Below are 22048 nucleotides of genomic sequence, written 5' to 3' on the forward strand. Positions count from 1 at the left end.
AAAAATTAATTAAGGGGCTTCCCTGGTGGCGCAGTGGTTGAGAATCTGCCTGCCAATGCAGGGGACACGGGTTCGAGCCCTGGTCTGGGAAGATCCCACATGCCGCGGAGCAACTAGGCCCGTGAGCCACAATTACTGAGCCTGCGCATCTGGAGTCTGTGCTCCGCAACAAGAGAGGCCGCGATAATGAGAGGCCCGCGCACCGCGATGAAGATTGGCCCCCACTTGCCGCAACTAGAGAAAGCCCTCGCACAGAAACGAAGACCCAACACAGCCATAAATTAAATAAATAAATAAATAAAAACCTTTAAAAAAATTAATTAATTGATTAATTTTTAAATTATTATTATTATTTTTAATATTAGTTTTTTTAACATCTTTATTGGAGTATAATTGCTTTACAATGGTGTGTTAGTTTCTGCTGTATAACAAAGTGAATCAGCTATACATATACATATACCCCCTTATCTCCTCCCTCTTGCATCTCCCACCCAGAGGGTTGGGATAAGGAGGAGATTTCTTTTTTTAAACCCACATTTAAGCTTACAACTGTTACTGATGTAACCTTTTTCTTGTCTTCCTGAAAGTTCATATATAAAGTCACCAACAAAACACCTGATGGTCACTCTATTGTGAAGACACTCAAAGAGCCCTGACAAGAGGGCCTCATGCAAATAACAGAGGCTAAATTGCCAGGTGTCTCTGAAGGAGCCACCTGGGAAGTGCATCCTCCAGCTCCAGTCAAACCTTCAGATGACTGTGGTCCTGGCCAACATCTTGAGTGTAACCTCATGAGAGGACAGGAGTCAGGACCACCTGCTAAGCCATTCCCAGATTCCTGACCCACAGGTGTTATGTGAGGCACTAAATATTAATATTTATTGCTTTAATCTGCTAAGTATCAGGGTAATTTGTTACTCAAAAATTCATAACTAAGACAGGTCAATAGGGTATTAGTGATAAGGTTTTTGTATTCAGGACAGCATAATTTTCTTAGTTAAAAACCAATTCCATTTCTTTTCTCTGGAGCACAGAAATACGATACACATGATGGTAGGTTGTGAGACAATGTGGAGTTAATGCTGGTTCTACTTCCTTCCTTGCTTCACATCATCACCCCCCAAAGGAAACTATAGTTTAAAATACCAGAATTACATAACTAAAAGAGAGTGATGGGTTGTGACTCCTTAAAGACAATTTAAAACAAGGTATATGGCAAGGCAAGTAATAATGAAAGCAAATGACTTATCACTAGATTGTAAGAATTAAGCAAATAAAGCACCGTAGTTCTAGCCACAATTGTTAGGTAACAAACTATGAGTTTTGAATTTATTAGGACTGATGATTTGGGCACTCAATCTATTTCATTTCTTTAAAAATATAATTTATTATGGGTAGTATAAATTAGTATTTAAAGTTTCGAGGTGTTATATCTGTAGCCAAAAGAAAGGGCATTTTATTCTCACTTATTATTGATCTTAAAATTAAGATTCATTTATTCACAAACATTTACTGTACACCTAATTTCTTCCAGAAATTCCCCTAGGGTTTGGGAATGAACTGATGGAAACTATAATCTGTGACCTCCAGGAACTCACAGAGGGTAGACCAGTGCTTCTCATATGAGCCTGACCGATTTTTAAATATGTCTGCAAAGGCCGATTTCTAGAAACTCAAATATTGAAGGCGGGCGAGTGGGACCTGGAGATCTCCATGGTTTTACACTCATAATTGCTTCTGATGCTTGGTCCGATGGTTCTCCACCACCAGGGTGGACGATAATACAGTACAGCCCATTTACTCGATCATCAAATATTTACTGAGCACCTGATCTGTACCGTAGGTGCTGGCTGCTGGGGGCTGGGGGGTGGGTGAGGCTGTATACCAGAAAATACACAACATGAAGCTAGAAGGATAAGAGAGTCAGCTAGATGAAGGAAGAGATGATGTTCCACCATTAGCAGAGCAGCTCCAAATGTGGAATCACACCAAATGGTAGGCTTCGTGACTAAGTTAAATGATAAAGTATATTCATGGATTCTCAGATTTTTTTACTTGAAAGAGACCTAATTGACCCAACGCCACGCAACAAAGAAGGGAACTGAATCTAGGTCCTGTGACTCCGGTTCTTATATACTTTTTTCTTGATCAGTTCCTCTTAGGAGTAAAGCACATCTTCAAGAACAAGAACAAAGAATATTTCTCAATTCTAAAAAGCCTGTGTTGTTACTATACGCATACTATATCTTAGGAGCTATCAATCTGGGGCGTTTTTGAAAAGATACAATCAGTGAAGAAAAAAACAAGGTGGATGTGAAAAATGTCTTTGAAGCTATTTCAGTTGCTACTGCTGGAAAATGTTTGAATTTCAACTCTAGTAGGCATAAAATAGCTTATAGAAAACACTGGTTTTGTTATCAGAATCAATGACCTAGAAATAAATCTCCAAGCGGGATAAGCAAAATTTTGAAAGAGTAGAATCAAAGAAAATAAAACTGTTATCTCCAAATGGTTTGTAAAAATAATGTTTTGGGGTTACAGTTGGAAATAGGTACATTTTAGAGCTACAGGTATTAATGATATACTGGAATTCTGTGACATAACACTAGTCGGCTAAGGAGTAGATTTCCTTCAAAGGGGTTTATCAGTGGAAATAACTGAAGGAAGGATCTTGTCTTGCAATCTCACCAATAATACAAAATCTTCTCCCTTTTCTGGGTCTTTGCCATCTGGCATCTACTCCTGCCACTTTCCTGAGGTTACTCAAGGGTCAATAGTTTGTCCTTCTCTGGTACAAAATCAAACTCAGACCTCTTATTTTTTGATTCCTCTGCTCACCCTGTCTTCCTGAAACATTGTCTTCCCTTTGTTCCCATGAAACTGTAGGTTCCTGGCTCTCCTCTGACCTCTCCTTGCCTGGCTTCCCACCTAATCATGCGCATCCTCTCAAGGTTTTGTCTGGTCTGCTTCTCTTTCTAATCCTCCATTTATGCCAACATGGGACCATGATTCTCCCACTCACACAGGCTCCCCAGCCCCAGGAGCTAACTGGCATTGCTTTGGCATTGCTTCCCAATATCCAATCAGCTTTTGAGGCTATCAGATTCTTTCTGTGTAACATTCCTAAGACTTGACCTTCCCTTCATATGTCCATGTCCTTTTCTCTGGAACCTCATCGATTAAGCTCTAGTCAGTTACCATGGCTTCCTGTGGACCAGCTCGTCATTCTCTGGTACATCCTGCAGCCTGAGGCCAGATGAAGATCCTTTTCATCATGCCCCTTCCTTGTCCAAGGATCAGTACATGCCTTCCTGAATCCAACCTCAGTGCCCCATACCTGGAATGACTTTCCCCTTTGTAAGCCAAATATTCTACTTTCTCCAAGATCCAACATGAAATTCCTTCTCGGATGATACCAACCTAATCCTCTTCCACAGTGAATTTTAATTTCCTCAGCAATCGTATCTGGATCACTCTCTCTCACACTCGCTTTATTGCAACTAAAGGGCAGTTCTTGTAGAGACCACCATGATACAGGGGGCCAGCAAAAGCATCTCCATGTTTGCTAAATTGAACTGAATTTACTGCAGCTCTGCCAAAATTTAATTTTAATTATATAAAGACTGAAGGAACATAGAAAGCAGATCTTGCTTCAACCATAACAGTTATTACTTCGATTTCTTAAACTATAATAACAGAAATAGATACACACTAAAAGCATTTTTTTTAATTAGGAAAATCAATGGAACAAAAATCTTTATATATTCTTCTTAGTTTTCTCTCCCCTGACGTTTTAGGGGATCTTATCACTCCAATTACAAAAGGGTCTTTTGGCATCTGAGGAGCTAAGGATGGATGACAATGAATGGGTAGACTCAAGTATGTGAAGGATGAATTGTATCCAGAAAGCTGTGGGTCAGAGAGAGATTTTCCAAATGGGAAATGAATTCTGACAGGAAGCTGCCTGCTGGGAAATGAAGGAAGGCTTTGAAAAGCTAGTAATCATGATCAAATCGTAGTTGTGTTGACCGGTCGGAAATACACATGTAGAATCTACAATGCAGAAGTTGTTCTGAAAAGAACTTAATTATGCAGAAGAGGAAGCCAAAGATCTTTTAAAATGTGATCATCCACATTGTCAAACGTGTTAATATGTCACAGATAGCAGGGCTGTCTCACAAAATAACTTATGTTCAAAAGTTCTTTGCGAGGCTCATAAATCTTACCTCCTTCAAATCAAGATTAGCTCCTGACTAGGTAAAACTAGCAGGAAATTGCTTTAGTAAGATAGATTGTTTAAAAAAAAATGTGAAAATTAAAATCATACACATGTATTTATACCTAATCTCTTCTCTATTATTTCTTTCTAATCATATGTGAAATGTTGTTTTCATTCATTCACTAAACATTTATTGAGCACTGTCCAAAGCTCCAGGGATTCAATGATTCCTACCCAAAATGAACTCACAGGCCAAAGAGGGGCACTCACAGGCTCGGTGGAAAGAAATAGAGTAAAGAACAGGAAATAACTAAAAGGGAAGAAATAACACTGAAATGGAAAATTTTATGTGTACTCCTAATTTACTAATTAAAGAATAATCCAACAAATCAATGTCAAATAAAGCCAGTGAAGAACTCTGCCAACTTGATCACAGTCAGATTCAATTTTCTGAAATTCTCATATGTGAATGTGTCAAGCCAAGACATCAGTGAGGAACAGTCTGGAACACTTTAAGATGCTGAAAAATAGTGACTGTGTAGGTAGAACAGTCTTTAGCACCTACAGATAAGAAATGGTTCCTACATTTATTTCACAAGAAATGTAACTGTTGATACTTTTATCTTCTAGCTTGCTTTTGGCAATAGTTTCTTCATCACTATAAAAGAAATTTAGAATTATATTATTATATCATTATAAAACAATTCTAAAAGAACAATAGGGAATCATTACAGAAATTTTGGAAAATAACAAACGGTCAGAAGTGATCCATATAACCAAATCCTAACAATTCTACAGGAACTGTAATACAACAAAGAAAATCTTGGAATCAAACAATATGCTCAATAATAATTTTAGGGAAAATGGAATAAAAGGCAACTGCAAAAGCAAAGTTACCTGGTGGCCTGGGGAGCCCTTCCCTTCCCTGCTGTATCTGAGCCTCTCCCATCCTCTGCAGGACCACCCGTCGCCCCAGCAACTGCTCCCTCTTCTGAACTGCTTATTTCATCTTACCCGGTGGAACCAGACAGTGAATAACCTGCTACTATTTATTTTCCATGTTTTCGCCTTTTTCCCCCAAATAGATCATATGCTGTTTCCTGAGGACAGGAAGTATGCCTTCTATTTCTCTGTATCCCCAGCAACTAGGAAGCACCCTGCACAGGATAAATGTTTGTTGATGAGGATGCATATGCTCATTTTTAATACTTACGTGAATATTAACAAAATCTAGTTGGTTACTATTTTGAAGAAAGGACCTGGGGTTAAAAAATCTTCTAATATTATATATTTCGCCTTATTTGGCAAGATTTCTGAAGAATTCAGTACAGCTTTGTATTATTTAGACAAATAAAAATGGTAAGAAATAAAACCATTCTCATTAAAAAAGTGAAAATTCATTTATTCTGAATTTTGAAATCTCTTTAAACTTAGATAAAATATACAGAGAACAAAAGATTATCAAACCTTTCACTAACCAGTAACCCTTATGTGTCCTTCCCCTCTGCCAAACTCCAGTTTATAAAATTATTCTAATACATCAGTGAGGAACACTGTTTAAAAAAATTTTAATAACAGTTTTAAATAATGCATAATTATATGGGGATATATGTATATGTATATGTATAGCTGATTCACTCTGTTATAAAGCAGAAACTAACACACCATTGTAAAGCAATTATACTCCAATAAAGATGGTAAAAAAAAAAAAGCATAATTGTCCTAAACAAACAGGACCCACACCTTTTTTGAATTCCACCTACCACACCCCCTACACTTAGCCTATGTAACTTCAGACTCCCAGGTTCAAATGCCAACAGCACAGGTGTGTCAGAGACAAAACTCACTGTGTAATCTGACAGCCAACTGAGATCAGCTACACGGAGGAAATGAGAGTTGGGATGGGGTGGGGGAGGGGGGAGGAAGCAGCAGGTGTTTCTGGAGCGGTGCGATCACAGGGCTCTGGGGACCCCTGAGGGAGGAGGACACGAAAGAAAGGGTGAGCCCACAGCCCAGAAAGGCAGAGGAAAAGCACCACACTCCAAGCTCCAGATTCAACTTTCCCAAACTTTAGAAACCAATCCGTTCTTAGTTGGGGACTATACTCTGTCACTTCCAAAAGGGAAAACTGTGTACTAAGCCCATAGTAAGTGTGCAATAAACGCCCGTTTAACTGATGGATCAACAGGGTACGATCTGATCACTGCCTCAAAGAACCTGATCCCTGGGGAGAAACTCAGAGGGACTAAACAAAAGGAAAGGTTTCTTTCTGATCATCTTCCAAGACCTGCACGTAGTTTGTGAGAGTGGCCTGCGTTTCGAATTATGCATTATATTTCAACCATCACTGCGCATGAGATTGTGTGGTCCTCAGGAAGTTTATGATATGAGATATTCCTACTACAAGGAGATTTTGATTTTGCATCAAGCTCCACCAAAAGAAGACACGCATAAGTACATATCGAGATAAAAGTACCCCATAGAGCTGAGGAGTGAACCGTCTCCTGTCAAATGTTTTCCTGGAAACACTATAGCTGGGGGTTCTCTTCCTGAGTCATAAACACCCAGCACTCGCCTTCCAGGTGCTGCCAGCCTGAGGCACCCTCCGGGGTAGGCTCCTCCTGCTATCTTTCTGCTGCAGTTCCTTGTTTTAAGTGCTCTGTAAATCAGATTAAAGTATTTGTTTATTTTTTCAGTAGCCGACTAAAAATAAATCTGCAAGCTAAGGATAAAGAAAGACACTTCAGACTCTGCCTTTGAAGCCCATTTCATGGCAAGTAATTGACTTCCCTCCTAGGGACCAGTTATAGATCAGGAGGAAAACAGCATTCAGAGCTTTCACGAGAATACCAGAGACTGAAACACGCTTCGCACCCAGCTTACTTTCTCGTGGAAACAAAGGTGTGCATGCCCTGTCTGCTTCCCTCACGTGAAAGAACTACCATGTTTAGCAAAATAAAAATCTCTCTAAGGTGCTTGTCCCTCCTCCTCATACTTTAGGAATGTTACCTCCAGCTTTTCCAAAAATATCAACCACCCAGATACTGACGACAGGGTTTTGATAAGAAGAAAAAGTATAAGATTCACTAAAAAAGAGGGCTAACAGGATCTCGGCAACGTGGTCTCCCTCCTGCCTGCAGGCCACAGAGCTTGCCCACTTGTCCCTACTATGTAACTTCCTATAGCCACAACCCTGTGGCATTCTGATATCCATCAGGTAAAATCATTCTGTATGTTCACATGACAGGGTTAGAATTAATGGATGAGATGACAAGGCTGTCACACTGCTAAAAGCATGAGCTGTAGAATCCACAAACAGACTGCATTCTGTCTGGGAGAACATGAAGTTACTGCACTTCTCTCTAAGCCCTGCTTCAATAAACAAAATGGGGGTGATAATAACAGCCACCCTGGGGTTGCTGAAAAGAGTAAATGAAACAAAGTATGAAAAGCGTTTAGTCTCCAGTAGGTGATAAAAGTATTTAGCAGTAGTATGACGACAACCTAAGGGTGACCTCACAAAGAATCTAGTGTCTTAACTCTCAAGGTCAGCTAGAGAAGGGTTGGAGAGCTCCCAGAGGTCTTGTGTGGGGTTGTCAGCAAGGAGCTGCAGTCATTCTTGCGGGACACAGAAGGACAAAATTCTCCTTAGAGTTTCGCCACCTGAGAAAGGCTTGAAGAGCCCTTGCTTTTCTCTGGTCCTCTCTCTCTCTCTCTCTCTCTAGACTAGATAGAAGACAGAGTTAGGAAAGGAAAAAAGACTTCTCCATTCCCCTTGGACAGAGAAGTTGGTAGAGTACATATAATATTCCCCCAAATTTCCCAAATGCATGGGGAATGCCCTCTTAGTACTATAAATATACAAAGTGTTTACAGTCTGTTTTTAGGAATAATGAAAAAGAACAGTATCTAGAATTAGACATCAAGCTAAAAATAACTCTTAATTGGTCTTAGCTTAGGCAAATACAAGAGCACTTAATTTGCAAAAATTTCATGATGTATCCACTGTCCAAGAAAGGTCAAACACTGAACCTCTCCAGTATTTCTCACACAAAGGTATAGAGATGTACCATTTTCCTGTTGCATGTGGTAGGGCTCTCAAGGGAAGACATTATCCTCTACTCTACCAAAATCCATACAGAAATCTAACAGATGCTATGTCATTCATAGCAATCCAATAATTTTAATTATAAATTAAATTTCCCTAAGCTGGTCGTAAAAATTTATTATGTAATAGTTGATACACACAAAAGAATGAATATATGTTAACAAATATCTACATTATGAAGCTTGATAATAAAACCAAAACCTGTGAGCCCAACCCCAACTTAAGAACTAGAAAATTTCCAACATTAGTGTAGCTACCTGCGCGCTCCTTCCCGATCTCAGCCCCGTGCCTTGCCTGCAGAAGTAATCGCTTTCTTAAACTTTGAATTTATCATTCCTTTGCGTTTCAAAATATTTTTTTGCAAAGATGGATCTTCAATTGTGTATTATTTAGTTTGGCTAAACACTGCAAAAACTTGGAGACCTTTATCTCCAAATGGATCTGAAGTTGGCGCCACAGAGCCTAGGATGTCTCAGCTGTTGCCATTCTTCCTTAATAGGCATTATGTGCCCTGCCCCTCATCTCCCGAGAGAGTCAACAGAAGTTCTAAGGATTCTCTCGGTTTGTGCCCACAGCAGTCACAAAATTTCCTTCATTCTCAGAATAGGTGTCTGTCTACACAGCTACTGTCTGAAATGGGGAGAACTTTCTACCCACCCAATATGAATCTGTGTACCAGTCGTAACTAGTTTGTATGGAGTGGACTTGAGGCTGCCTGCCATATTGGTGGGGAAGTCCTCCTGCCTGGAGGAGAGGTAGCACAACCCAGACATCTCTGGACAGGTATCTGTGAATCTACTGCAACCACCTCCCTGACAGCTCTTCATCAACAAGTACCAAAGCAGAGGACCCTACGGCCTGGTTGACCATATAATTTGCACAACATATTCCCTACTAATTCCCCTGGACTTCCTCCATCTCCTGTTAAGAACCATGATTTCCTCATCATTCTTCCAGAAAGCCCCGTCACTGTCAGCTTCCCATCCTTGTTGATAAAACTGTTAACAACTGTGAAGGGCCTGAGAATTCAGCCTCCTTGCAAGCTACCACAGTAGCTTGCCACAGTTTCACGGATGCTGGCAGAAGATCCAGGTCTATTGGTTCAGAGACAAAGGACTTCATTACTCATGGCACAGAGAACAGCACGAGCATCACACATTTGCATCAGCTTCCTGTACCCCCAGATTCTACGGGGTGGTGTGGATGGGCTCAGATAGATGCCTGTGCACACAGAGGGCTGCATCACAGAAGAGGGACCTTGAGCTTAAGGAGCCCAGCATGCCTGCCTTTTGTTCTGGAAGGAGACACTAACTCCATCTTCCAAGGATGTTCACTATACAAATATCCTTGAAAAGAGACTGTGGAACAAAAAGCAGTCAGTGCCTTACTCATAAGATGTGTAGAAACAAGAGAGATCCATAGAGTTCCCATCAACCATCATCTGTTACACTTCAATTAAAATTATTATTTAAAACGTTTTTAGTGGTATGATTGTTTTAAATTCTATCTTGAACCCAGAAGTGACAATCATATTTACAGAGCCTCGTGGAGAAATGTGTGACGATGTGCAGGAAAGGGTCCCCCAAAAGATACTTGTTTATTACAGTTGACAAATATGTGCTTTACAGGTTCAGGACTTCAGAGGCTTTGAGGGAATGTTTCTGACTCCGTTTTTTTTTTTTTTTTTCTCTACTAAGCAAGAACAATAATTTTCCTCTGTAATATTAGCTTAGAATTTAATTAATAATTCTAAAAGACATAAAGATCTGCTGTGAGATAGAACTATAAAAATACTGAAAGTTCTAGCCACGGTCTGCATGGCCAGCAAGCTTCCTTGATATGATGTAAGCTCATCTTTACAGTGAAGCCCCTACTTTACATTATCCTACAATTTGCACCTTTTCTTCCCAAATCTGCCAGTTTTCTCATGTTACTGATGTACTGACCTCTTCTTTATATTACCCTGTAATTTATGCCTTTTCTTTAAGTCCATCACATTCCCTGCATTACTAACAGACTGACCTCCCCTTTATATTATCCTGCAATTTACACCTTTTCCTTCTGACTCCATCAGATTTCCTAATGTCACTACTAATGTACTGACAGCTCACAATTTGTACTGCATTTCTTGCAATTTGTACTCATTTTTCAGAAAAGCTGGAGGAAAGCTGCCTTGTTACTGTGTGTCTAGGGCTGAAGACCAGAGACTGCTGAGCATGCGTGCTTCACTATAGACCTGTGGACAGGGCTCCTGACTTAGGAAGGCGATGTTAGGAAGTGATGAAAGATGATGAGCTGGGTCCTCAGTTGTTGACTAAGTATCAGTAGATGATGAAAAGGAAGATGTACATTTTATTTTATATTTTTAAATTTATTTATTTTATTTATTTATTTTTGGCTGTGTTGGGTCTTTGTTGCTGCGTGCGGGCTTTCTCTAGTTGCGGCGAGCGGGGGCTGCTCTTCGTTGTGGTGTGAGGGCTTCTCATTGCGGTGCGTGGGCTTCTCATTGCGGTGGCTTCTCTTGTTGCAGAGCACGGGCTCTAGGCGCGTGGGCTTCAGTAGTTGTGGCGCGCGGGCTCAGTAGTTGTGGCACACGGGCTTAGTTGCTCCGTGGCATGTGGGATCTTCCCAGACCGGGGCTCGAACCCGTGTCCCCTGCATTGGCAGGTGGATTCTTAACCACTGCGCCACCAGGGAAGCCCAGGAAGATATACATTTTATCATCTGTCCTTTAAGAAAATTTCAGGGGCTCCATAGGATGAGAAAAGTCTATCACAACTAACTTGACTTACATTTAACACATTCTTTTTCACTGAGTTCAAATGAAAGAGAGGCTTTTTCACATGTTAACAAGTTCCCCTCATTTTTTACTCTTGCTATTTGCCATATTTCCTCCTGGTCACTCTGAAGTAAGACTTCCTGCAGAATGTGCTACCTACGTGGAGTCTGAAATGAATTAGAGTTGGTAAAACAAAGGGAGGTACGGTTAAGAAAAAGAAAATTCCAGATACAGGACACCGCATGTGCAAAGGCACAGAGGTGCAGGTCCAAAACCTTTAGGGAACTTCGGCTATTTCAGAGTGGCTGGAGCACAGACTGAGCAGGAAGGTGCCTGGAGCAGATAATGAGGACATGCCATTTGAAGGAATCTAGACCATCTGTATAATCGGGAGCCAATGAAGAGTTTTAAGCGGGGAGAGTAATGTGCTCATATTTGAAATCAGAATAATCTCTTGGATGGCGGAATGGAGGCCATGTTAGAATGGAGATGACACTGGAGGTAGGGAAACAGATCAGGAGAGTATACAACTAGCTAGTAAGGAGATGACAAGGGCATGTGTTATGGGCTGAATTGCGTCCCCCTAAAATTTCTATGCTGATGTCCTAGCTCCTAGTATTTCAGAATGTGATTCTATTTGGAGACAGGGTCTTAAGAGACAGCCACTGGTCTCAGAAGAAACCAACCCTGCTGACACCTTGATCTCAGACTTCTAGCCCCAGAATTGTGGGACAATAAATTTCTGTTGTTTAAGCCATCCCATCTGTGGCATTTGTTATGGCAGACCATGACAGCCTGGATCAAGGATGGTGAGGAGGAAAAAACCTGAGACAGACTTGGGTGGTAGAATACACAAAATCTGGTGACCAGTTGGTATAAGTGGTCAAGAAAGAAGCTGATTTAGAGGATCCTGGTATGGGTAACTGGGTAGATGGCCATATCATGGACCAAGAAGAGTAATACAAGAAAAGAGAAAGATCAGCAGTTCTGAGGTAAAAGACAACATCAAGCATTAGAACATGTGCAGTTCAGTAGGATGTGAAGACATGGGTCTGGAATTCAGAAAACAGGACTGAGATCGAGGCAAGGAACTGGAAATCCTCCACGTGGAAGTGGAGGCTGTGGATGAAGTCTCCCAGAGGAAGTATACTGGTGTAAAGGAGAATACTGGAAGGAGGATGCATCCAGTGAAGGAGATAGAAAGGGATGCATAGGTAGGACCAGACCCAGGAATGGGGATTGTCACAGACATCAGTGGAAAAGGGTGTTCAAAGAGGGAGTGGTCATCAGGGTTGAATGTTGAAAAGAGGTCAGAGACTTAAGATTATCCATTGAATCTGACAATTAGGAGCTTATTGGTGAACTCAGCAAAATTATGCAGTAGAGCTGTCAGAGGTGAGAGCTGTGCTGCACTGAGTGGACAAGTAAAGAGACTGGGGGTAAACGAAAATGGCAAGCACAGATCACTCTTGCAAGAAGCTTGGCTAAGTTGGAGCTGGAGGTGATGCAGGGTTCAGGGTGGGTTTTATCATCATCATCAGTAGCGGTGGTGCTGGTAGTGGTGGAGGAGGAGGGGCAGGGGGGAATAGTACTACTAAGCAGGTAGTCACATCCTAAGGTCAGAGGGTGCTGGGCCTGCCTCTTTGACATGTTATTTCTTCAAGATGAAATCAAACATCATCTTTACAATGAGTTGTTCTAACTCCCACTTGGGGTGGCTGATTTGGATTAGAGTAATTTGCTGTTCAAAGTATGGTCATGGGTGCGGGCAGCCCATTGGTGGAGAATCCCTTATAGACTTCTCTGCAAGGTGAGGTAGATTATATTCATTTGATATCATGAAGGGGTAAGTTGGGTCAGGGGAAAAATAAGAGGGGGACAGGAAATCAAGAAGGAGGTGAAGAGGAACTCTATCCCCTGGCAACACCTGTCATGGCCGAAGCTAGGTGAATTCGAGTCCCTCGCTATGCATTTACTCTCCCACCAGACTGCAAGTTCCCTGCCTGCAGCCATAAGTTACCTAGAGCACCCACACAGTGCCAGGCACCTAGAAGGAGCCCAATCAATTCGCAATGAGAGCTCTACCATGGCCCTACCATGTAGAGATCATGGCCCTACCATGTAGAGATCAGGGCCCTACCATGTAGAGATCATGGCCCTGGAGCTAGGTCTTCATGCCCCGATGCCCAGTCCTGCTCACAAGGCAAGAAATGAGCCCAGTGAGTATCCACACGTGATGTCTACGTCCTCTCACAAGACTAGGACAGGTCAGGGAGGGATGTGTAACTGAGACGGTTAGAGACCACCTCTCCGGGTAGATCCCAAATTCTTTCTGAGTGAAATCAAGGTTACATCTAGGGAAATAGGGCAATAGAGGCCAAGAAGAGGGTTTTAAAAGGCAAAATAAAGCAAACTGGATGGGGATAACATTTAACATAGGAAATCTGAAAACAATTCAGAACCAGTTGGCTATGAAATGTTTGTTCAGGGTTTAAGGTGCACCTTATCTTATTTCATTTATCATCAGGACACCTTTCCCCACAATTTAGAATCTCTAAAATTGTGGTTGCATCTTACAATAAATGGTATCTTAGCACTGTCATAGTTTAATGGGCAGAATTTTTTTTCATTAGTGGTACATGATATGAGGGTGCCCTAGAATCAATGGTGTCTTAAACTTCATGATATGGTATTTTACTGTGTGAAAGGGTATGGCAGTTGTTTTGATCTGCTGCGTTAATTGAAAGTACTCAGCTTTAGCAATGGGTAAACTCTAAGTACTATCTCAAAAAAAGAGTATCTCAAAAGGCACCCCTGCACATATTAAGTCACTGAGTAACTATTTTGAGAGCCCAACTGAGCACTTTAGTTGATCACTCCCAAAACAGTGAGCAGGAAGAACTCTAATTCACAGAAAGCTCTGTTATGCTATATCGTGAGTAACAACATTCAGGACCCAAAACTCAGGAATAAAAAGAGCCTGATTATTACCATTTTCTGTTCAATTGGTTCTACATTTGTAATTAAGTCTGCGCCTTCTCTCCAACACTGTGGAATGTTGATCACTTACTACATGGGTCAGAGGAAAAACACTTGAGACTCTATTTCAAAAGATAAGAGGAAAATTCTAGCTTGCAGTTGGGACAGACTCTGAAGACTATTTTGAGACAGTAGTCTTTCACCAGATGAACCCTGTGGTAACTGTGGTATTATTTGGGGTTTGTAATGCTTTCAGTGTTTACAAGGTCAAATCTAAATTCATATACTGGAAATGTGTTCTATTTTCACTGCTGAATACGGGCTGCATCAATTTATTTGCTTATTTTTAAATGCGTCTTCTGGCCTTTAGAAGCTATTATTTACATAAAGGTAGTTTTGAACTTTACAAACATGTTGGATGCTACCTACTGTCTACATATTTTAAATAAGGTTAGATATGTACAAAGCAACAACCTATATCCAAAATAAGAAAATGAAAGATGGAAATCATTGCCAAACGCCTTCCTAAATCATATTTTAAAATAATCATTTTCACAGATTTGTTTTTATCATACTGAATTAAAATATACTTTCTTAAAATATTAAACCATATGAATATCTAAATCTATTTTCAATGTTTTATACAAAGAGTATGGAGAACATTTTTTAGAGCAATCAACAGGTCTACTTTGGGCAGTTATTTCATTTAATGATTATTACCACCCAGTGTCTGTTTTTTAATATTGACCTAAGAGACAATCTAAAAATGTGAATATTTATCTTAACCTTCTTTAAGATCTAAATTCACTTTTCATCTTGGCTTTTCTCATTTTCACCTTGTACCTGATTACTTTACAAGGCATATGTCTCTTTCTTCCTTTAATTGCTTTTTGTACCTCCTTTTTCATTTTTTACAAAATTGCTTGTTGTTAAGCAATGTGCATAACATTAGGATATACATTCATTATTCTAGAACGCTGTCTACTTGGTATTATTTTCCTCTATTCCTTTACCTCATTTGAATTGACCTAAACTGTACTGATTTCCTTTGACATTTCTTTCTGTCAAAACACGTTCCCCCATCTTCCTGTCCTTTGATCACTACTCAATAGCTATTGTATTCAATATTTAGCCCCATGCTTTTCTGTTCTCCATTGTTTTTGTTAAGCTCTGGTGGACAGGCTCATAGCATATGACTATTTTTCTTCTTAGTCTACTCTGCCTTACTTCTTTCTTTTGTATTTAAAGACATTAGAAAGACATTTCTTATGAAATTTAGGTCACTTCCTATTATTTTCCTTTTATCACTTTTGCTCTTCCAGATGTTGGTTTTTTCAGGACCATAGCACCTGTTCTGCGCTCTTCCTCATCTTACTGTAGTGATTATAATACTGACTGTGGTATAATCCTATGAAACCACTTCACTTACCCAACTTAAATTTGCTCTATTTTTCAATGAGCTACAATGCATTTAATTTATTTAGCTATGGGAAGCTGCCCAAAACAAAAAGTTCCCCCAGAAAACCAAGAAACAAAACAAAAAACTAAGCACATCAATTACTTACATATACCATAATTTTCTTTTCCACATATGTCTGAATAAATATTTTTGAAGAACACAAAGAGCACACTTTACCTTTACCAAACCAAGCTAACTTGTAGCCTAACTTGTACTGCTGGGCTCATATAGATTCTTGTTCCTATTATTATTCTTGAAAACAATGATTTCTAAGTAGAGTGTGGACGGGTTTATGACACAGGATTACCTGATATTCAGCTTGACTTACTCTGGTCATAACCTTATAAGGTCTTGCTTTTCTAATTGTAAAAAGAAAAAAGTGATGATTCTTCACCTATTAGAACACAGGGATGTAACAGAGTTACAGAATAAGTTTAAGCAAGATTCATTATGGATAAACTCTCTGGAACAAAGTTGTTCTATCAGAAATGTCAGAGATGTGTACGGGTACACATGTTAATATTAGTATATCCTCTTCACATCTGGCCTATTAATACTTTTCAAGTTCTATTTAATCTAAGCTTTGCAAGTATACCCTTCTTAATATTTATTTGTATGACTCCTTTCTCTTGAATACTGGACTGCACAGTCAGATGAAAGGGCTCAAATTAATTGATCTCATAGTCAAAGGTTCTTACCATATTTCAAATCGATCCTAAACTGAGAATTTGCTTCCATTTTTTTTTTCTTTTGAAGGTGGTTTATAATAAGTTGAAAAATAAGAGTGGATACTAAATAATAAACCGGAAAAAAATGTTAATCACTTAAAACAAATGATAAAAACATGCCAGCTATGTCTGTCTATAAACTCTATGGCTTATTGAGAGGCAGCTAGTGTAGTTGTTAAGAGTATAGGCTTTGGAGTCAATCGGCTTGGTTCTCTTGACTATTTCATTAAAATGAAAGCTAATAAAACTTATGGAGCAGTAGAACATAGTGGCTAAGAAGGTAAGCTTGAAAATTTATAAGGAAATGCACTGAGTTAAGGACAGCCAAGATAATTTTGAAGAAATTACAAAGCTCTAGGACTTATACTACTAGATATCAAGACTTATTATAAAGCCATATAATTAAGAGAGTGTGGTATTGGCACAAGGATAGACAAATAGATCAAGGCAAAATAACAGAGATGAGAACATATGTATATGTATAACTGATTCACTTTGTTATAAAGCAGAAACTAACACGCCATTGTAAAGCAATTATACTCCAATAAAGATGTTAAAAAAAAACAGAGAGTTGATATTACAGTCTCCCAAGTCTGAAGTCAGTCTAGAGGCAGAATTCCTTACTCCTCAGGGAATCTCAGTCTTTTTTTTTTTTTTTTTAATGGCCTTTAACTGATTAGATGAGGCCCACCCACATTAGGAAGAGTCCTCTGCTTTACTCAAAGTCTACTGATTTAAATGTTAATCACATCTTAAAAACATCTTCACAGCAACATCTAGACTGGTGTCTGATGAAAAACTGGATACCACAGCCTAGCCAGGGTCACACATAAAACCAACCATCACACTTGCATAGGCAAAGAATAAGATAAGACCAAAAAAAGTATGAATCATAAAAAATTGATAAATTGGACTTCATCAAAATAAAGAACTTCTGTCTTTAAAAGCAAATGTTAAGAAAATGAAAATGAAAGTCACAGACTGGGACCTGTATCTGGAATATACAGAAATCTCTTACAACTCAGTAGTTTAAAAAAAATAAAATAAAATATAAGCAAAAGATTTCAACATACCCTTCTTTACAAAGGTGTGGATGGCGAACAGAACAGGAAACAATTGTTTAAGTCATTAGTCATTAGGGAAGTACAGATTAAAATCACAATGAGATACCACTATACACCTATTAGAAATGGGTAAAAACAAAAACAAAACAAAAAATTAATAATACCCAGTGCTAGTAACAATGGACAGCAAATGGCAGTCTCATATTCTGCTAGCGGGAATGCAAAACAGTACAGTCGATTCAGAAACAGTTTCCCAGTTTCTTTATAAACTTAAAACATACACCTACCATGTGGCTCAGAAATCACACTTATTAACTCAAAAGAAATGAGGATAAATATCCAAACAAAAACCTGAACACAAATGTTTATATAGCAGTGTCATGCATAATCACTCCAACTGGAAACAACCCAGTGTCCATTAACTGGTGAACAGATAAACTGGTACATCTGTACAACAGAATGTGACTCAGCATTTAAAAGGAATTAACCCCCGATATGTGCAACGGCATGGATGAATTTCGTATGCATTATGTAAAGGGAAAGAAGCCTGAGACAAAAAATTACAAACTGTATGATTCCATCTACATGGCATTCTGGAAAAGGCAATAACATAGGGGCAAATAATCATCATCATCATCATCATCGTCAGTAGTGCCAGAGACTGGGAGTATAGGGAGGGAACTAACTGAAAGGGATAGAAATATTTTATATGTCGATTATGGTGCTGGCTACACAACTGTATACATGTGTCAAAACCCATATGACTATGATACAACTATTAATGGACAATTCTACAGTCTGTAAACTATACCTTAATAAACCTGACTTTACAATATTGGCAGTGAAAGCCAAAAAGATGAAAAAAACATCACATTAGGATGAAACTTAGTGGGGGAAGAAAAACTGAAATATGAGTTCAAAAAGAAAGGATGTAAAATTTCAAATTGGTAAAGAACTTTTTCACATAATTTTAAATGCTTGTTCACACATTTTTGAAAGAAAAATAACGACTGTCAAATCACTGTGGTATGTAAGTTCCACCTGATACACTTAAGAGTGACATAACAGCTTTATTTTTAAATATTTCTTCACTTGGTTTATTTATTTATTTATTTATTTTATTTATGGCTGTGTTGGGTCTTCGTTTCTGTGTGAGGGCTTTCTCCAGTTGTGGCAAGCGGGGGCCACTCTTCATCGCGGTGCGCGGGCCTCTCACTATCGCGGCCTCTCTTCTTGCGGAGCACAGGCTCCAGACGCGCTGGCTCAGTAATTATGGCTCACGGGCCCAGTTGCTCCGCGGCATGTGGGATCTTCCCAGACCAGGGTTTGAACCCGTGTCCCCTGCATTGGCAGGCAGATTCTCAACCACTGCGCCACCAGGGAAGCCCCCCAGCTTTATTTTTAAATGTCAGTGTTTATAATACACTGGAAATTTTATGCTTTGCAACCATTAAACTTACTTTGAAAAGTTTTAGCTATCATTCTAAAAATGCACAAGGAAATGCATAGTTTTTAAGAATCCTTTTAGAGAAATACAAAGACTCCTGCTCTAGAAGATAGCTTCCCCCAAACTGCCACAGATGGTTTGCAGGTGAGGCAAGATACTGAGCTCCAAAGTCTCTTGGGCAGGCAGGCTGTTTGCCTTGAGCTAAAAGCAACTTGTCTGTTTACCTAATGTGCTTTTATAAATACTCTCATTGTCTCTGAATGCAATAAGGTGAAAGAGATTGTAAGACACTGTCCTAGAGAAATTCTTGCACATGAGTACAGATGGAAAGATACAAGAAAACCTACTGCACAGTTAACTGAAATACTGAATAACTGAACAACTTAAATGTCCATCCACAAGCAAATGGATAAATAAAATGCAGAATTACCTTTCAGTGAGATTTTACGTAGCAGTGACAATGAATGAGCTACAAGAGCTCTATGTATCATTATGATGAATCTCAAAAACTGAACGTTGAGTGAAAAAAATCAAGGTCATGATTACATACAGTACGACACCATGTACAAAACATTTGAAAACATGCAAAACAAGATAACGGATTGTTTGTGAATAAATATTTATGCAGTCATACTAAAACATGCACAAGATTGATAAATACCAAAATATAGGTCATATGGTTCTCTCCAGAGAGAAAAGGTAAGAAATCAGGGAAGGATGCATAGGGGTTTTCAACTCTTTGTGTAATATTTTATTTCTTAAAAAATCTGAAATAAATATGGCAAATGTTAAGACTGAAGAAAGCTAAGTAGCTGAAATGCAAGTGTTACATTATATTACTATCTATGCTGTTCTGTGTTTAAAATATTTCCAATGGACACAAAAAAAATGAAGTATGTATTTGGTATCCTAAAATTTGGCAGGAGTTCTGGTTTATTGTAGATGTCGTGATTTATAACAGATACAAAATCTTCAGAGTCTGAAGAATCAGAAAACTTGATCAAGCCTAGAGATTAAATATACATGTTATTAACTTTTTAGTTAGCTAATTACTGGAAACTAAACCCAAGGCCAGTCTGGACATCCTCCTCAAGTTCTAAGAAACTTAAAGAAAATCGGATGCACTTGAATTGGTAAAGATCGAATATTATATCTAACATAAATAACTTACTTTTCTGTAGTCTTTAATAAATGAATTCATTGATTCATCCGACAAGAACTGAATGACCATGTGCTCTGCGCTAACTTGAATATCCAGAGGAATCAAGACAGAACAGACGCATCGCTGCTCTCACGGAACTTTATAGTCAAGTGTAAGAAACAGACAGTAAGCAAACAAAGAAAAAAGATCGTCTCAGAGATTGGTTAAGTGCCATAAATGATATAAAACTGGGTAGTAGAGATTTATTGTTAGGGGGAAGGAGGGATAAGGTGAAGCCACTTTGGATACAATAGGCCTCTCTGATGATGCAACGTTTAAACAGGGAACCATAGTGCAAAGACCCAGAATAGAAGGTAGCAAATGTCTTGAACAACCAGATGCGTGGGACCGCATAAGCATAACAAAATAGACGTAAGCTTTACCAAGCCTATAGAAATACAAGGACATTTATCCTCAGGTAGTAGTTTAAAAGTTTTACAATTTTTTTAAAACAGTTAAAACTAGAAATACCTTGTTTCCTATCCAGGAGCACTTTAAGTATCACACCTCAGTCATCTAGCTTGACTTCTTATCTGGTATTTCAGTAAAAATAGTACTTTGGTATTATACTGAAATAAAATAACACTGAGAATAAAATAACAAGGAATCCTCAAGGTGCTTTCTGAATGACACCAGTAAAAATCAACCTTTTTCTAACATACGTACCAACCATTTAGAAAAGACAACAGACTGTAAATATATTCTTGGTAACAGATGTTATGGAATAAAGCAAGCAAGCTAATGCAGGGATCAAAAAAGCAGGTGACTATGAACAGTAAAATAATATTACAGTAAGACATTAAACATCTGTATCATATTTCAGCACATGTGTTAATACTCAAACTTTTCTTGAAGCTATAATGTATTTTCTTGGGAATGGATATAGTGAACAGTGGATCTCTTCACTTCAATCAGAAAAAAATAATCTAAAGTAGACTTACAGAGAGGCAAGCTCTATCAGCTATATTAGTTATCAGCTATATCCCAGATGGCCATCTAGGGGTATTTAAAGACTATTACCTACGTCATTGTCTAATATACTGAGGTAGACAATGTGGTTAACACAATGAGAATTACAAGGAAGGAAATAAAACAGAAAATGCTGTCCTGTCTTTGTTCATAAACCATGATGCAGTGATACTTTCCCTGTTTGCAGTTCTAATTGCTACATCTCAGAAGATGCCAAAAGGAGGTATAGAAAGAATAGTGGAACTAAAATTAGTGGTCAAGAACCAGACAAGCCTTCTGTAGGAAGATGGAAAAACAAAAACAAAAAGAATTCAGATCCTCTAATCCAGAAACACAAAGGCTGAGGAAAGCCTATGAGATCAGGAAAGGTTTGCATATGATAATTAGAATGATTTTCCAAATCTGAAAATTAAGAGCCATGAAACAACAGTGAAGATTAAAAGAGGTCTATGGAGACAATTTCTTTGAATCATAGCTGTATGGAAATGTATAAAACATCTTATCCATGAGGTGGAACAAAATGAAAATAATTTTTAAAAATCAATAAAGTGTTTGATAAATCATGGATTCTGAAGCCTGCGTTTGAATCCTGACTTTCTACTTATTAGCTGTGCAACACTGGACAAGTTTCTTAACCTCTCTGTGTCTCAGTTCCTCATCTAAGAAATGGTCGTTGTGAGGATGAAATGAATAAAGAACAGTGTTTGACACATAGTAAATGCTTTAAAAACTTTAGTCATGACTCCATGTGCAGAAAAGAGTTAACATAGCTGTCCTGCTGGCCATACTGCTTACAAGGATGGCCCTTGGCTGGCCTCCCACCAACATTAAGTCATAAGAGTGGATCACTGTGCTGAAAACTCTTCGTGCAACAATATGGTTTATCCTGAACCTCTGCTTTCCTTCTGGGAGTCTGGAATTTTGGTACATGCCAGGCAGAGAATGCCTACGTGATCATCCCACAATAAAAATTCTGGGTGCTGAGTCTCTAATGAGCTTCCTTGGGTGGCAACATTTCACACATGATGTCACAACTTGTTGGAGGAATTAAGCACATCCTGTGTGACTTCACTGAGGGCAGACCCTCGGAAGCTT

General features: G+C 38.9%; 1 protein-coding gene across 5 annotated transcripts in view; it reads right to left on the reverse strand.

Annotated features, from left to right (window-relative positions):
• The window catches only part of LOC102998276 (EF-hand calcium-binding domain-containing protein 11-like), a 91657-nt gene that overhangs the window by 11085 nt on the left and 58524 nt on the right, over window positions 1-22048 (reverse strand). Inside the window, exons 6-7 of one of the 5 annotated variants that reach the window (XM_057542516.1) lie at window positions 6696-6878; window positions 3748-4877 (exon numbers count right to left, since the gene is read on the reverse strand). The exons of 1 other annotated variant lie outside the window; for it this stretch is intronic. In XM_057542516.1, coding sequence (XP_057398499.1) covers window positions 4781-4877; window positions 6696-6878 — 280 coding nt within the window. In that variant the 3' untranslated portion in view covers window positions 3748-4780. Of the gene's footprint in view, window positions 1-3747; window positions 4878-6695; window positions 6879-19528; window positions 19551-19969; window positions 20083-22048 lie in introns of those variants that run through there. 3 more of the 5 variants (XM_057542518.1, XM_057542529.1, XM_007186274.3) reach the window with 3 other exon arrangements.

The sequence above is a fragment of the Balaenoptera acutorostrata genome, chromosome 3, assembly GCF_949987535.1.
Source record: "Balaenoptera acutorostrata chromosome 3, mBalAcu1.1, whole genome shotgun sequence".
In the NCBI taxonomy this organism is placed as follows: domain Eukaryota; kingdom Metazoa; phylum Chordata; class Mammalia; order Artiodactyla; family Balaenopteridae; genus Balaenoptera; species Balaenoptera acutorostrata.